We start from the raw sequence: 16,337 nt of genomic DNA, 5'->3' as shown, positions 1-16,337 counted from the left end.
GTATCTTGAATCTGCTGAGGTTGAGAAACACTGCTGTAAATGATACTGTATCTCCACCAGAAGTCAGAAGAGGATCAATTTCACAAAAAGATGTTGCTAAAGTTGGGCCGAAAAAAATGTGTGCAGGTAGGTCAATACACTTTCCCAGTTCCCATCACTTTACAACTTTAACCTCTCCCCCCTCCCCCTCCATTTCTTTAAACAATTAAAAAATTATTTGGTTCCATTTGTACCAATCATTGATATCAGAAAGAAATTGAATTACTGGAGAGATTTCATGAAGAAGAGAGGTTGATTTATTGTGTGGCTTGTGGCAGAAGACTGGTCAGAGACACACATGAAGAGTCAGGGAGTGGGACAGGAAAGCATTCAACTCAACACAAAACACAAGGAAAGAAAGGATGAGATGTAATCAGCAGCCACTTCTGTTGCCAGGGAGATTTTCAGATTGGGCTCCACATGCTGAGTTGATTCCCTTTTACTTCCAGCGACCACCAAGCCTGGTTTTTCCAGCACCCTTTTTGCTGTGGAGGAAAATACACACACGCACACATGCACACATGCACACGCACACACACACACACACACACACACACACATTACAGCGTGTGGTTATTAACAGCAAACATTTTTGCACAATATTCACACAAGAGATGTATAATTTTTGTGTGAAATTCAAACCAAAATTCTAATATATGAATATGCATTTATTCATGAAAGTTGTAGAACAGAAGATGGATTTGCATTTAAGATAATTGCCACACAAGAAAAGTAGAAGAAAAAACACATAAACGAAGAAAAAAAATATTTTGCAATACCTGGCTTCCCTGCCATGTTGAAACAGTAAATACATAAATAATTCAATTTATAAAAATAACTGATCCTTTATCTATATATCCTACTATTATATCTTATATATACTGTACAATAATCGATTTTCATACACTGCACGCACAAATGCAAGCATTCAAGTTTCCATTCTTTCTTTAGCAAAACAGAAGAGTGAAGGGACGGAGGGAGGAGAGGGAGCGAAGAAATAGTTATACTGAAAAGAAAAGGGAAATAAGAGAACAAGAGATGGAGAGGAGGCAAGAGGAATGGGTAAACCCATTTTAGCCATTATACTAAGGGTTAAAATTCACCAGGCAAACTGTGTCTCCCAAATCATTGATGACCACTAATTTGCAAAGAGACTCATATTCAAAATTATGTCTGCTGCCTTTTTCACCTCCACTTATTGGTGCTCACTTTTAATATTTTTTTTTCTTCTCAAAATATAATATTCTCTCATCCATACACAAATACTTGGAAGGGGAAAAACATCTTCCTATTGGATAAATAAAGATAAAGGAGTCCCTGAAGATTTTATTCTGCTAGTCCAGAGGTAGGTAACCTTGGCTCTTTTATGACTCGTGGACTGCAACTCCCAGAATTCCTGAGCCAGCATGGCTCAGCTTGGAAACCTCTCCCTTTTCCCTCAGCATGGCTGGCTCAGGAATTCTGGGAGTTGAAGTCCACGAGTCATAAAAGAGCCAAGGTTACCTACCCCTGTGCTAGTCAATACCAACTAAAGGGGAGCATTGCTCATCTCCATTTCAAGGCCATTGAACCAGCTCTGTCCAAAGACATTTCAGCACTCATGTGGCCAGCATGACATCCCAGAGAGCTGTTACCTTCTCACTGTGGTACCCATTTATCTACTCTCATTTGCATGTTTTCAAACTGCTAGGTTGGTAGGAGCTGGGACAAGGACAGGAGCTCACCCCATCATATGGAGCTCAGGTCTCAAACCTGGACTGCCTGCTTTCCAACCAACAAGCCCAGTATCTTAACTGCTGAGCTATGATAACGCTCTATTAGGTAAATGCAAAAATGCATATATAGTATTTAGTGGAGCTAATAGGGTGTATGACAGGAAAAATGCATTAGAATGGAGTCATCTCTCTTTTTTTAAACAGTAGAATGAAGCAAAATAACTTAATAACTCAAATGCAGCTTCATTCACATCTCCATGATGGGGATCTTGAAATTTAAACACCCATTTTACAAAAATTGAAATATCTGAATTAGAACAAAGTAATCAGTTCATTTTCCCCCCTGAACTTTAGGGCAAACTTTCCTAATTCAGTTTTATTCAATAGGTTGGAGTAAATTAAAGTTTCTCATCCTTGTTGGCATAAAGATGCATGGACTTCAACTCCCAGAATTTTCCAGTCAGCTTGAACCTGACAAGGTTGAGAAACGCTAGACTAAAGTAATACAGTCTTCAGCCAACATTAAGGGGAGGAACAATGTTTATTTAGAGCATCCAGCAATGTGACTTTGGAGGGGTAACCAAAAATACATTTTTTCTCATGCCCAAACAAATCAGAAGGAGGTTGGCAAGATGAGCTGGTAGGAAATTAAGTTTTCCTCCTGAGTTTTGTATAGGTAGCAGTTCTAAAAAGAACTTCATTTCCCACAAGTTTTAGAGTTAATAGGCTCTGTTATGCCTGTTTGTAGCTATGGAAAAAGTGCCATTGATTAGTCAGTAAGAAACATGGAAAGTAAAAAAAAAAAGTAAAAAAACAGAAAGCATAGCAATCAAAGCACATGGTAATCTAGAAATTCTGTAATTGAACAAAGATACACAGTTTATCTTGGGACACAACAGGCAGTGTCTAGTTTGGCTTATCTATTCCTACATTAGAAATATTGGCTTTCCACTGGTGAAAATGTATAAAAATAAGGGGAAGGGAACTTGAGTTAGAGAAGGGGTTGGATTAGTGTTGTTCCCAGTCACACACAGGTTACTCACAACTTCTGGGCGTGGCTGATGCGGCTATACAGAACATTGATCTGGAGGGGGAAGATAAAAATAAATAGAATTGAAATTACGTTAATATGATGTCAGCATCACAGAAGGCTCCATCTTTAAGAATAACTTTGGCTTTTAATGTTCCCTTTTTATATAAGCAACTATAAATAGTTCACCATGCTTACTCAGTAATGTGTCCAAGTAATTCATTTTTTTGACACAGCTTATGACAAATTTAGCTAAGACTGACATTAAGAACAGAAGCTGGATAGATAGTAATATGCTTGCAGATATCAAAAAGATTATTGGTATCATAATGGGCTGGCCAGGAGACAGGATACTTCCATATTTGGATACTTTGGTCCTTCTAGCACATGGACGATGGTGGTCTTGATTGTAGCCTTGACATACAACAGAGAGTAGTACAAGTAATCCTAGCGGTATGACCACAATTGAGTCCACAACAACAAATTTTTGGTGTTAAGTGAAACCTGTCAAGGTTCTGACAAATGTTACTCTTCAAAGAACTTTGAGGCATTGTTTACCTTAAAGAATCTTTATTCAAATAATATGGCATCAGCACATATATAGTTGAAGCCAAAATCTGAATTCCCCTCCCCTAAACACATAGTATCAAAGCACAATTCCCTCCTCCAATTAACAGTCATAAATCACATTCTCCAATTAGTTTGAAATGCAAACCTTCCCTCCAGTTCTGTAACTGCCATTCCTTATCATCTCTTATTTCAAACAACCTTGAAGAATACTCTACTGATGTTGTTATGGATATCTAATCCCCATACACATTCTTCCCCCTCCCCCCCAGCATCATCTAATTCTAACTCTAAAAGTAACACACAGGTTAAAGAGAAAATGGCTGCATCTTCATATATTGTTAAAGCAAGAACATCCGATGTTAGCAGCGTTGACAAAACCTTTGCTAAGTGATTTGTGCCCCATTTTACAACCTTTCTTGTCACAGTTGTTAAATGAATCCCTAAAGTCGTTAAGTTAATAACATGATTGTTAAGTGGATCTGGTTACCCAATGACTTTGCTTGCTAGAAAGTTACAAATGATTCTAGGACACTGTGACCATCATAAATATGAGTCAGTTGCTGAGTATCTGAATTTTGATCATGTGACCATGGGAATAAAGCAATGGTCACAAGTATGAAAAATGGTCATAAGTCACTTTTTTCAGGGCAGTTGTAACTTTGAATGGTCACTAAATGAACTATTGTAAGTCAAGAACTACCTGTAATTAGGTAGCCTGTTTGGCACAAAAGGAAGGCCAGAGTTTGACTTAAAAAATGGTTTTCTTTATGTGACCTCTAATGGAAGAGCTTTAAATCATACTTAATGGGATAAGGAGATTTTAAAAGATATCAATTGATGTAATATTCAGGATTTATATTTATAAGGGAAATAAATTAGTTACTAGAATAATAGTGTTGAATTATAACATAGAAGATGGATTCAGAGGATAAAAGTTATTTTATTAGTAAGCGATGAATAAACTAAGAATTTATTTGAATAAATAATAAGTCTATTTTAGAGATGATAACTATTCTGTAATGAACTAATGGAACTGTGAGCTATCCGAAATTTAAATACATTAAGCCAACTGGAATACTGTAATTGAAACCCGACAAAAGTTAAAAACAGGATTTGAAGGCATATAAATCAAAAGTTGTCGATAAATGTTTCAAATAATTGAGTTATAACTAGCAATGTATTAATCTGAAATTTGGTATAATAATTAAGGGAAACAGAGAGGAAAATTTTGATGATGTAAACAGACATATGTATGGAAAAACGTGTTATTGGATTATGTATTACCCAACCACCAAGTTGCTTCCTTAATACCTAAAGCTTTGTTAAAATGGAAAATTAATAAAACTTGTTTAAAAAAAAAAGAACTACCTGTATTTAGACTCTCTTTTGATTTTCTAAAACAGTTCCTTATTCTACGTGCTCTGTTCTCCAACAGGTCGTGTCTTTCTATATACAGGTAATCCTTGATTTACAACCATTTTTTAGTGACCGTTTGAAATTACAACAGCATAAAAACCCGAAACTTATGACCATTTTTCCTACTTATGACTATTGCAGCATCGCCTGGTCACATGCTTAAAATTCAGATGCTGGGCAACTGATTCATATTTATGACCGTTGTAGTGTGCCAAAGTCGTGTGATCACCTTTTGCAATCTTCTGACAAATAAAGTCAATGGGGAAGTCAGATTCACTTAACAACCATGTTAATTAATTTAACAACTGCAGTAATTCACTTGACACCAATGGCAAGAAAGATCATAAAATGGAGCAAAACTCACTTAACAACTATCTGGCTTAGCAATAGAAATTTTGGGCTCAATTGTGGTTGTTCGTTGAGGACTACTTGTACATCCTTTTATCCTAGAAACGCTCCAGTTACTTTATTCCATGGAAAGAGATTACAGGCAAAGAAGTGACATGTCTGAAACTTCTTACCATTTCAAAATTTCATTACATATATACCAGCACCAAAAAAGAAGATTTTTATAAGCAACAAATATCTTAAATATTTGGGATATTTATATCAGGATACCAGAAGGGTGTGATTAATCACTCTTTAAGAATGATTAACGAAATTTTACATTACGATTAAGAGGCCCAAAACATTGAATCCAGAAGATGCAGCATTGGAGAAAGGTAGAAATTAAAAGATGAGAAAGATTTCCCTTCTCTACCAAGAAATTCTATTAATGTGGGAGAAACTTATAACTTTCTAGCATTTCATGATGCCCCTCTGAAATATGTTGCTTCAGATCGACCAGCTTCTCCAAAACTGGAGGCCCACACTCCTTCCATCCTTCTACCCCCCCCCAACCCATTGTCTTCTTACCTCGTATTTTTGACATCTGAGTTTCTCCATCAGATCAAACTTCTCTGATTCTAGATGATGGATCCAATCATGGAGCTCCTTAGCCTTTTCCCTGGAGACACAGGAAAATGTGATCCTCTGTTATGCCACAGCAGCCTACAGCCTAGATCTCCTACCCACCCCACCCTAGGAAAGCAATCACACAAGAGTTCTCTTCTGGGTCCCACCTCAGCTGTTGCTCGCTTAGGTTATCTATGTTCAAAGGTTTTCGTCGCTCTGTTAAGATCCGGATCTTCATTTCTCGGCCAGTCTGCCGCTTTCCACGCTTTTGCTCTGCCTGAAAAAAATAAAATAACAGAGTAACAAGAGTTGGAAGGGACTTTGGAGGTCTTCTAGTCCAACTCTCTGCTCAAGCAGGAAACCCTGTACCATTTCAGTCAAATGATTGTCCAATCTCTTCTTAAAAACTTCCAGTGTTGGAGCATTCACAACTTCTGGAGGCAGGTTGTTCCACTGATTAATTGTTCTGTCAGGAAATTTCTCCCTAATTCTAGGTTGCTTGTCTCCTTGATTAGTTTTCATCTGTTGCTTCTTGTCCTGCCTTCAGGTGCTTTGGAGAATCGGTTGATGCCTTCTCCTTTGTGGCAGCCCCTGAGATACTGGAATGCTGCTATCATGTCACCCCTAGTCCTTCACTTCATTAAACTAGACACACCCAATTTCTGCAACTGTTCTTCATGTTTTAGCCTCCAGTCCCCTAATCGTCTTTATTGCTCTGCTCTACACTCTTTCTAGAGTCTCAACATCTTTTTTACATTGTAGTGACCAAAACTGGATGCAGTATTCCAGGTGGGACTTTACCAAGGCATTATAAAGTGGTATTAACACTTCACTTGATCTTGATTCTACCCCTCTGAAGAACAAAAAGGAACAAGCCAGAATGGTCCAGAATAATGCCGGGTTGGGTGGAATGCTGGACAGGCTACCTTTTAGTCAAGCAAGCCCCAGGGCCTCTGCCACCAACATCCTGAGGGGAGAGCAAACCAAGGCTAGACATGCACTTCTTCTTTCTCCTTCTACTTGCTGCCAGTGCCTGCCCACGGCTGCTAGTCTATTGTTCAAGATGGTGGTTGGGGCCCCCAATGAACTGAAGCGTAATGTAATCGCTTATGTAGAACTTTCTCTGAGATGCAGCTACTTGCCTTTTTAAAAAAAGATTATTAAATCTCATGTTGACATTCTCTCATAAGCTCATGCCAGAGTAGCCTTAGTACATAAGATCTCAGAAGTACCTTTGCCAAAAGTCACACAAAGGTGTCCATTTCTTGAAATGGTAGTTTACTTCTTAGACACTATTATAATATACATTACGTTGCATTACGTTTTTGTTGGGCACCAGGAGAATAAGATCAGGGTTCTATTCCCCATCGTATCATCTATCAAATCAAAACCACTTGATTATGCCCACCATAACAGCCAGAACATTTTTATGGGATTATATTTTGCAGTAAAGGGTTCACGTGCAGCTTCATCTTGATGCCTCATTCTGAAAGAATAAAATGAAGTTCTCCTCCCAAGTGAAACCACCACAAGCTTACCTTGATTAGGTATCCACCAAAGTGAGCTCCCATGTTGGAGAGCACTTTCTTCTTCTTAGCGTCATCTTCAGCTCTTTTCTTGGCCTCTTCTTCCTCTTTCCTCATCTTTTCTTCCTGCAAGGGAGGACACCATGGAGAACATTATCCCTGCTCCCTCTCGGGAGGAATCCCCAACGTGCCCCTTCTTTATTAAACAGAAAACTATGAAGACTCCAGGCTATGCGAGGATTTCCAAAAATCTTTAGTGTGGCCTTCCAAAACTTTCCTTAAATTGTCAGCAAGTGGGCCAGTCTTAACCCAGCAGATGGGAGAATGGTTTAAGACCAATAGTAACCATATTCACTGAATTGTATTTCATTGGTTTAATTACATTTAAATTAAAATTATATATTCTCCTGCTCTTTTCCATTTTTTAAATCTTATCTCAGTTACTAGATTGTAACAGGACATTGAAAAGCTAAGTGGGGCTCTTGTTTTGAAATGTTGCCATCAAGAATTTCAACTATTGTTGTCTTGTTAGGAATGTTTGAAGAATTTTAGCTTTGTAAATTCACATACAAAATGTCCAGATTCACACAGATTGGAGCACATGAATGTTTTCATATATTTTTGAGTGCAGAGAAGGGCATGCAAGTAGACATACAGGTGTGATACAGATGTCTGTGGGGACAGACTACTTCCTTCCTTCCAAAATAAAAGTGATTGGCCCTACACAAAAATGACAAAGTAAAACTGCAGCAACCAATTTTAAGGCTGTCTCCAACATATGGCACCGCTAAACAGCTGCTGTGGCCTTAGAGCCGTTCAAAACAACAGATTTCTCACAATGCATTTAGTGCAGCATTACGCACTGTAGGAAAACCGAAACAGATTGGGCCACTAAGAATCCACTCAAATGTGTAGCTGGCCCTTCCATTCAAGAGACCTCCACTGCCAGCCGAATACTAGGGAATGCTTCTAAGTTAGCTTTCAGATTCTGTTTCTCCCCTTCATTCAGTGAAATGTCTCATATGCTAAAATTTGTACCTTCTCGCTTCCTGGCTCCATCTTTTTTTTTTTAAAAAAAAAAACCACACACATTGTAAATAGTGAAATAAAAATATCGATAACGGAATAGTGAGGCCGCTTGTTAGAATTTTTGCCAGATTTTAGGTTTGATTCTCCAGGGCACTGAGCCTTGGAGGATAAGACCTCAGATCTCGTAAAAATGCTAGCCAACCCCATAGTTCTTGAGATTGTTCTCCCCATGGGGCAGAGGGAAAGCATGAGCCTCCCAACACACCCGGGGGGGCACACTGTCTCCCCAGCACTCCACTTAACGACTTCATTATTGCAACTGGGAGAGTCAGGATTGTGGTTAACTGAGTGAAGCCCAGTTGTGTTTGTAAGTGGAGGACTACATGTAGAGGTCTAAGAGAGCAACACCAGATCATATGTGTTAAAAAACTTTCAATTTCTTCCCTCACCAACATAAGAAATCTACTACTACAGATCTGGAATTATATTTTCCCATGAATTAATTTCATTTTTAAATCATAAGTAGGTTTCACCATTTTAAACACTAGAGAAAAAAAATAGATTGTCAGAGGAAAATCAGGTTTAGATTTCCGGGGGGTGGGAGTCAGCTGCTGGGAAGCTGGGGGGACCCGTGGCACCCCATAGATCAGGGGTGGGCAACTACGCCCACTTTACGACCCGTGGACACAACACCCAGAATTCTTGAGCCAGAAAAGGGAGAGGGTTGTATGAATGGAGGCAACAGGAAGGGGGGGGGTGTTTTCTTTTCTAATGGCATCCATAATCAATCAATCACTCAAGTCTTTATTACAGTCACAGACTAGGACGGAAAGCGAGCAATAATTTTAAAAGCTTCAAAATACAAGGTAATCCTCTATTGACGACCATGTTATGTGTTACACGTATGTTGTATATAGTATGTTTTAAATGTGTGTTATATATGTGTACACTTTGAGAGGAAGCAACTAAATTTCATTTTTAATGTGTGCCACTGTGCCCACAGGAAAAAATGACAATAAAGGTTATCTATCTATCTATCTATCTATCTATCTATCTATCTATCTATCTATCTATCTATCTATCTATCTAGACTGGTTGATTTTTTATCAAAATTGGATATTCTGATACTTTTTTCCATAGATCAAAAACAAAACCAATATACTACTAACTTTCACTTTACGTTTTCATATCTTATAAAATCAAACTCTTGGCTCCCATTCTAGTGCAGCGTCTTCTAAAGCAGGGGTCCCCAACATGAGTGGCAGTTGGGCACACACGTGCGCACACACAGCTCAACTTGCACGAGCGACAAGCTGGCATGCACCCATGCAACCCAACTTGTGCAAGGGGCAGGCTGGCGTACACACACATGCAAACCGGCCTGCCAATTGCACGGCCTGGTTCCCCTCTCCCCACCCGCCGGGCTGTCAAGCCGTAAAGGTTGGGGGCCACCAAGCCATAAAGTTTGGGGACCACAGTTCTAAAGAACATAAAATTACAGATACCTCCAAGTTTGCTAAGCATCTGGGCCGTACTGTTTAGTTAATACATTTGCATTACATTGTCAAACATGTATTAAAGGCAATTTAAACTCGGAAGACAATCTTTCAAAATCTTTAAAATAATTACTAAAAATCAAACAATTTAAAGTGTTAATTCCTTGTTTTAGGTGTTTCAATAAAATACCTTCCTGGCTATTTTCAGACTTCAGTTAGATCACAATGTCGACTTCTCATGTGATTCAGAGTCAAATTGCAGTTTCTCACTTATTGATCACAAAATATACTTAGCTGATTTAAAAGGAAGCTGAAAATGAAAAGCCTAAATTAATAAATTTAATATCTTAATACCTGTTGAGATTTCAAAGGTTTTACACTGTGGAGTTCTTGGTGTTCTCTGAGCTTGATTGTTTGCTTGTAGACCTCTCATTACCCAACTAGGTGACATCATCAGTGCATCGTCAACAGTTTTATACTCTCTCCTGCTTCATCTTAAACAGGACTCTTCAAACTTGGCCCTTTTATGACTTGTGGACTTCAACTCCCAGAATTCCTCAGCCAGGCATACTGGCTGAGGAATTCTGGGAGTTGAAATCCACAAGTTATAAAAGGGCCACGTTTGAAGACCCTTGTCCTAAAAAAATATGATACTTACAGCAAGCTTGGCCTGCCGCTCCCGTTCTTTCTCAGTGCGGACTCGTTGTTGTTCGGCACGCTCTGCCCTACGATGTTCCTGTCAAAGGACACAAACAATGACTCGGACTCTGTTGCATTCAGTCAGGTGAATTCACCAAAGCCAATTTCAGCCGAGGGCAAGAGGATATATTCCCCACTCTCTTCCTTTCAGAAAATGGCGGGACTCTATTGGCATATGAAAGCACGCTATGTACAGGCGGTCCTCTACTTAAGACTGTAATGGAGCCTGGAATGTCTGTCACAATGGGTCATAAGTCAAGGCATCTACGTGATTGAACTCAATGTTAGAATGTTTTGTGGTGATCATTAAGTGAATGTTTAGGTTCTTTAAGTGAATGTGGTCGTCATTAAGCAAATGTTGTAGTTGTTAAATGAATCAGTGTATTTCTAGGAGCATTTTTGGTGGAAAAAAAGGCCACAAACTGAGGGAAAAAAATCTTACACATCATGGTCATGTGATCGTAGAATGCTGCAAATGGTTGTAAAACTGAATCAGTGTCCTAGTGGTTAAAATGGGGTAATGTCAGTGGTGGGATTCAGCCAGTTCGGACCACTTCGGCAGAACCGGTAGCTAATTTTTTGTTGCCCAGGCTCAGAATGGACTTCCAGAAGCAGCATCCACACAGAGAACCGGTTGTTCACATATTTGAATCCCACCACTGAGTAATGTGACCACATGGGGGTGTACAGCTATCAGAACTCTGAAACCAGGTCATAAATAACTTTTGGGAAGTCTATTGTAACTTCAAATGGTCGCTAAGAGACCAGTTATTAAATAATTATCTATATTTGAGAATTTCTCACATCTAGGTTTTCTGGCATCAAAAGAACATGCTTCACAACATGCCATGGACATATGTTTTTTGGTTTTTGGAGACTTCTATCTGAGAAATGTAATTCCAAATAAATGCAGGTTTTGCTCACCCCATAATTTCAGGAATGATTACACTTAATTATCTGGGAATGCAACTACGGATAGTCCTTGATTTTCAACTATTTGTTTAGCAGCCATTTGAAAATACAACGGCATTGGAAAAAGTGGCTTCTGACTGTTCCTCACACTTATGACCAATGCAACCTCCTCGCGGCCATGTGATCAAAATTTGGGTGCCTGGCAACTAGAACATATTTACGACGGTTGCAATGTTTTGAGGTCATAAGATGGCCGTTTGCAACCTTTTCCAGCTGGCTTCTGACAGCAAAGCCAACGGAAGAAGCTGGATTCGCTTAATGACTATAGATAGTCCTTGACTTATGGCAGTTCGTTTAGTGACCGTTCAAAGTTACAAACAGCACTGAAAAATGTGATTTATGACCATTTTTCACAGTTATGATCTTTGCAGCATCCCCATAGTCCAGTGATCAAAATTCAGACACTTGGCAACTGGTTCATACTTATGACGGTTGCAGTGTCTCAGGGTCATGTGATCTTCTTTTGCAACTTTCTGATAAGCAGAGTCAGTAGGAAAGCCAGATTCACTTAACAACCGTGATTTATCAACTGCAGTGATTCACTTAACAACTATTGCAAGAAAGGTCATAAAATGGGGTAAAACTCTCTTAACAAATGTTTCCCTTAACAGAAAAATTGGGCTCAATTGTGGTCCTAAGGACTACCTGTATGTGATTCACTTAATAATTTGCTTAACAACCATTCAAAAAAGTTGTAAAATCGGTCATGGCTCACTTAACAACCAGTTTGCTTAGCAACAGAAATTCTGGTCCCAGTTGTGGTTGTAAGCCGAGGACTAACTGTATCTTATCTTTTGAATTCAACTTGCATCATGGTGCCTAATCAGCCACCAGGTGGCAGTGAAGAGCAACATTTTGTTCCCTTGGAAAATTTTCAACCAGTGATTTATTCAGACTCTGCAGGTCCAGTTTTAGACTGAGTGCTAGGACTCAAATTATATTTGACTGTTCCCAACTTCCCTGAGTGGAAAGGCAGTTACAAAGACAGTTCTACTTATTATAGTTGGCAGAGATGATGAAAAATTACAATAGAAAAAAAAAAACAAAACAGGAAATTAATCAGGTAATAGAGGTAGTCCTCAACTTACAACAGTTCGTTTAGTGACCATTCAAAGTTACAACAGCATGGAAAAGTGTGTGCAACCTCCTCACTAGCCAAGTCAGTGGGGAAGCCAGATTCACTTAACAAACTGGTTACTAAACTGCAGTGATTCACTTAACCACTGTGGCAAGAAAGGTCGTAAAACGGGGCAAAACTCACTTGACAAATCTTTCACCTAACAACAGAAAGTTTGGGCCCAATTGTGGTCGTAAGTTGAGGAGTACCTGTATACAAACCGAGAATAAATGGAAGAAAATAAATGGAGGCTAAACTGTAAAGGATAAGTGCAGAGATGAAGGCACCTGGCTAGAAACTGGGAGGCTGGGAGTTCTAATCCTGCCTTAAACAGAAAGTCGGTTGAGTGACTTTGGGCCAGTCATTCTCTCTCAACTCTAGGAAGGAGGCAATGGCAAACCTCTTTTGAAAAAAAAAATGATTCTAAGAAAAGTGCAAGGACTAGTCCAGGCAGTTGCCAAAAGTCAATGCTGCTGCTTTGAAGTCACAAATCAACCTAAAATATATTCTAAAAAAGGTTTCATGTAAATGAAAATATAAAAAAACCTACCCAAACGCACAACCCCCTCAACCCCCCCCCCAAAAAAAACACCGGGATAAAACCAGAGACAGTAATATAAGGCCATCTACTATAAACCTATAGAAAGCTTTCCTCCCACTAGCAATGCATTCAAAGAACAATGGCACCAGGAAAGAGAGAGATAAGCACCAAGTTCAGTGATGTGCAGTCTGGTTCACTTAGGGCAGGGGTAGGCAACCTTGGCTCTTTTATGACTCGTGGACTTCAACTCCCAGAATTCCTGAGCCAGCATGGCTCAGCTTGGAAACCTCCCCTTCCCCTCAGCATGGCTGGCTCAGGAATTCTGGGAATTGAAGTCCATGAGTCATAAAAGAGCCACGGTTGCCTACCCCTGATTTAAGGACCCCTCCGGAGTTAGACTGTATGGACCCTTGGGCTTGCCAGTAATTGAGCCATTTGGTGTAGCAGTTCAAGCCCTGGATTAGGAATGGGAGAAACCCCCAAGTGCTTAGCCCTGCTTTAAATAAAGAAGCTAGCTGGGAAATTGATGGTCACAAAATCACATGTAGTACCACTTTATAAATCCTTAGTAAAACTGGATGGAATACTGCATCCAGTTTTGGTCACCCCCTTGCAAAAAAGATGTTGAGACTTTGGAAAAAGTGCAAAGAAGAACAACTAGGATGATTAAGGGCCTGGAGACAAAAACATACAAAGAGAGGTTGCAGGAATTGGGAATGGCTAGTCTAGAGAAAAGAAGGACTAAGGGGGACATGATAGCAGTATTCCAGTATTTGAGGGGCTGCCCCAAAGAAGTGGGGGGGGGCTTATTTTCCAAAGCACCAGAAGGCAAGAAAAGAAACAATGAATGGAAACTAATCAAGGAGAGAAGCAACCTGGAATTAAAGAGAAACTTCCTAACAGTGAGAACAATTAACTAGTGGAACAAGCTTGTCTTCAGAAGTTGTGGGTGCTTCATCACTGGAGGTTTTTAAGAAGAGACTGGACCTGTCTGAAATGGTAGGGTCTCCTGCTTGAGCAGGGGGTTGGACTGGAAGACCTCCAAGGTCCCTTCCAGCACTATTCTGATTGATTGATTGACTAACTTGCTTTAAAGTACTCTGTGCTGCCTAGCCAAAAACGGAGGAAGGGAAGAAGGAAAGTCTGGTCAAAGGGAAGATTGAAACAATGGCAACAGGCAACCGAGATAGGGGTATTGGTGATGTAACAAGAGCTGGAAATGAACCAGCCACAGGGGAGGAGAAAGGAGGAAGATCGGGCTGGATTCTGGAAAGACCAGATAGGAAAAGGAAGTAGGAAGACTGGAGCTAGTTAGGAAGGAAGGAGTTAGGAAGTTTGCAGTGGGCTGCTGCGAATTATGGGTGGAAGGTTAAGAAGGGTGAGAGGATCCACTGGAAAAGGAGCAAAGAAAACTGAGTGGGGGGGGGAGGTGTCTTAGGGGACAGTATAAATTTGAGGGTTGTGTATGCAGGTAGTCCTCAACTTACAACCACTTGTTTAGTGACCTTCAAAGTTACATCAGCCCTGAAAAAAGTGGCTTATGATTGTTTTTCAGACTTATGACCATTGCAGCATCCCCATGATCCCGTGATCAAAAATCAGATGCTTGGCAACTGACACGTATTTATGACAGCTGCACTGCCCCAGGGTCATGGGAACCCCCATTTGTGACCTCCCCAGCTAGATTCCAACAAGCAGAGACAATGGAGGAAGCCAGATTCACTTTATGACTTCATAACTTCATGATTCACTTAACAACTGCAGAGATGTGTTTAAACGGCTGTGGAAAAAAAGGCCATAAAATGAGGCACAGCTCACCTCACAACTGCCTTGCTTAGCCTGTCATTGGTATAAAAGAGCCAATTTGGTGTAGTGGTTAAAGACATCAGGTTGTAAACTGGAAGACCATGTCCAGCTTAAGCACAAAGCCAGCTGGGTGATCTTAGGCCAGCCATTGTGCCTTAGCCCTAGGGCAGGGATAGGCAATCTTGGCTCTTTTATGACTCGTGGACTTCAACTCCCAGAATTCCTGAGCTAGTCATGCTGAGGGGAAAGAGAGAGGTTTCCATGCTGAGCCATGTTGGCTCAGGAATTCTAGGAGTTGAAGTCCACAAGTCATAAAAAAGCCAAGGTTGCCTACCCCTGCCCTAGAGAGAAGCGACAGCAAGCCTCCTCTGAAAATCTTGCCAAAAAAGCTGGCCATGTCCACATGGATGCCGGATCTTAACATTGACTCAAACACGGAAAACATAAAAGCTAACCTCACCCTGGAAGATCCTGTACCCTACGAGGTTAAATAAATAAAAGAATCAGGCTGGGATTATAATTCATGTAGCAATAGCTTTGTTAGCTTTTAAGGTGCCACAAGGCTTCTTCTTGCATAAATTAATGTGCCTTCGGTTCAATCTGTCTGCCAATATTTGATTTCTTTAATGCAAATTCAATACGTGATGTGCAAACACAGCTGGGATAGAGGCACATTTGGCAGGTGTGTGTGCGTGTGTGTGTGCGTGTGTGTGTGTGTGTCACACTTATGTGTCCATGGAGGGCCAGCCATGGAGGAACTCCAGGGGGTCGCACAGCTGTGCTGGGGATGCTGGAGTTAAGTAGGAGCAACATTATCATGGCACTGAATTGTCCCATTCTGTTCTAGAGGCCTATCTTCACTTGGAACTGGTTGGTTAAACTTCAGAGCCTAAAGGGTGCAGACAAGGAGTCCCGGGAGCTTGCTGGATCAGCTTCAAAGAGAATAGAAGCTTCAACACTCCGGGAATCACAGTCTCTAGGACTATCATCCCTAGATGCCCTTGCCTCTATCTTGGCTTTAAGCCTATCGAAGAGATGGATTAAGGGGACAGATGATAACTGTCTTCCAGTGCTTAGAAAAATGCTGCTACTGTCACAGAAAAGAGGGGATTGACTTATTCTCCAAGAAGCAAGAAGCAATGGGGGGAAGCTTGTTAAAGAGAAGTAAGGAGAAATGTTCTGACAGTGAGAACAGTTAATCAGTGGAATGCTCCATCACTGGAGGTTTTCAAAAATAGACTGGACAACCAGGATGGTATAAAATCACCTGCCTTGAGCAAGGGGTTGGACTAGAAGACCTCTGATATCCCTTCCAGCCCTATGAGTTTATGTTCTATGTTCTGCTTCCCCCTCCCCTTTCAAGGACTGGTCCAGCAGGCCATTACACCACCCTGCCCCGGGGCCTGCTGAAACAGTCAAGTCCTCAG

General features: G+C 40.4%; 1 protein-coding gene across 6 annotated transcripts in view; it reads right to left on the bottom strand.

Moving 5' to 3' along the window:
• Positions 1 to 269: 269 nt before the first annotated feature.
• Positions 270 to 16,337, bottom strand: part of TNNT1 (troponin T1, slow skeletal type) — a 37,857-nt gene continuing 21,789 nt past the window's right edge. For all 6 annotated transcript variants that reach the window (XM_039335139.1, XM_039335133.1, XM_039335136.1 and 3 more), the window contains 6 exons: positions 10,434 to 10,511; positions 7,263 to 7,376; positions 5,892 to 6,001; positions 5,686 to 5,776; positions 2,798 to 2,838; positions 270 to 524 (listed from right to left, as the gene is read on the bottom strand). In XM_039335139.1, coding sequence (XP_039191073.1) covers positions 479 to 524; positions 2,798 to 2,838; positions 5,686 to 5,776; positions 5,892 to 6,001; positions 7,263 to 7,376; positions 10,434 to 10,511 — 480 coding nt within the window. In that variant the 3' untranslated portion in view covers positions 270 to 478. The remainder of the gene's footprint in view (positions 525 to 2,797; positions 2,839 to 5,685; positions 5,777 to 5,891; positions 6,002 to 7,262; positions 7,377 to 10,433; positions 10,512 to 16,337) is intronic.

This window comes from Crotalus tigris, unplaced genomic scaffold (assembly GCF_016545835.1).
Source record: "Crotalus tigris isolate CLP2741 ecotype Arizona unplaced genomic scaffold, ASM1654583v1 scf7180000017639.5415321, whole genome shotgun sequence".
Lineage (NCBI taxonomy): Eukaryota > Metazoa > Chordata > Lepidosauria > Squamata > Viperidae > Crotalus > Crotalus tigris.
The sequence above is the reverse complement of the archived record's forward strand: the minus strand, read 5'-3'. Positions and strand labels throughout refer to the sequence as shown.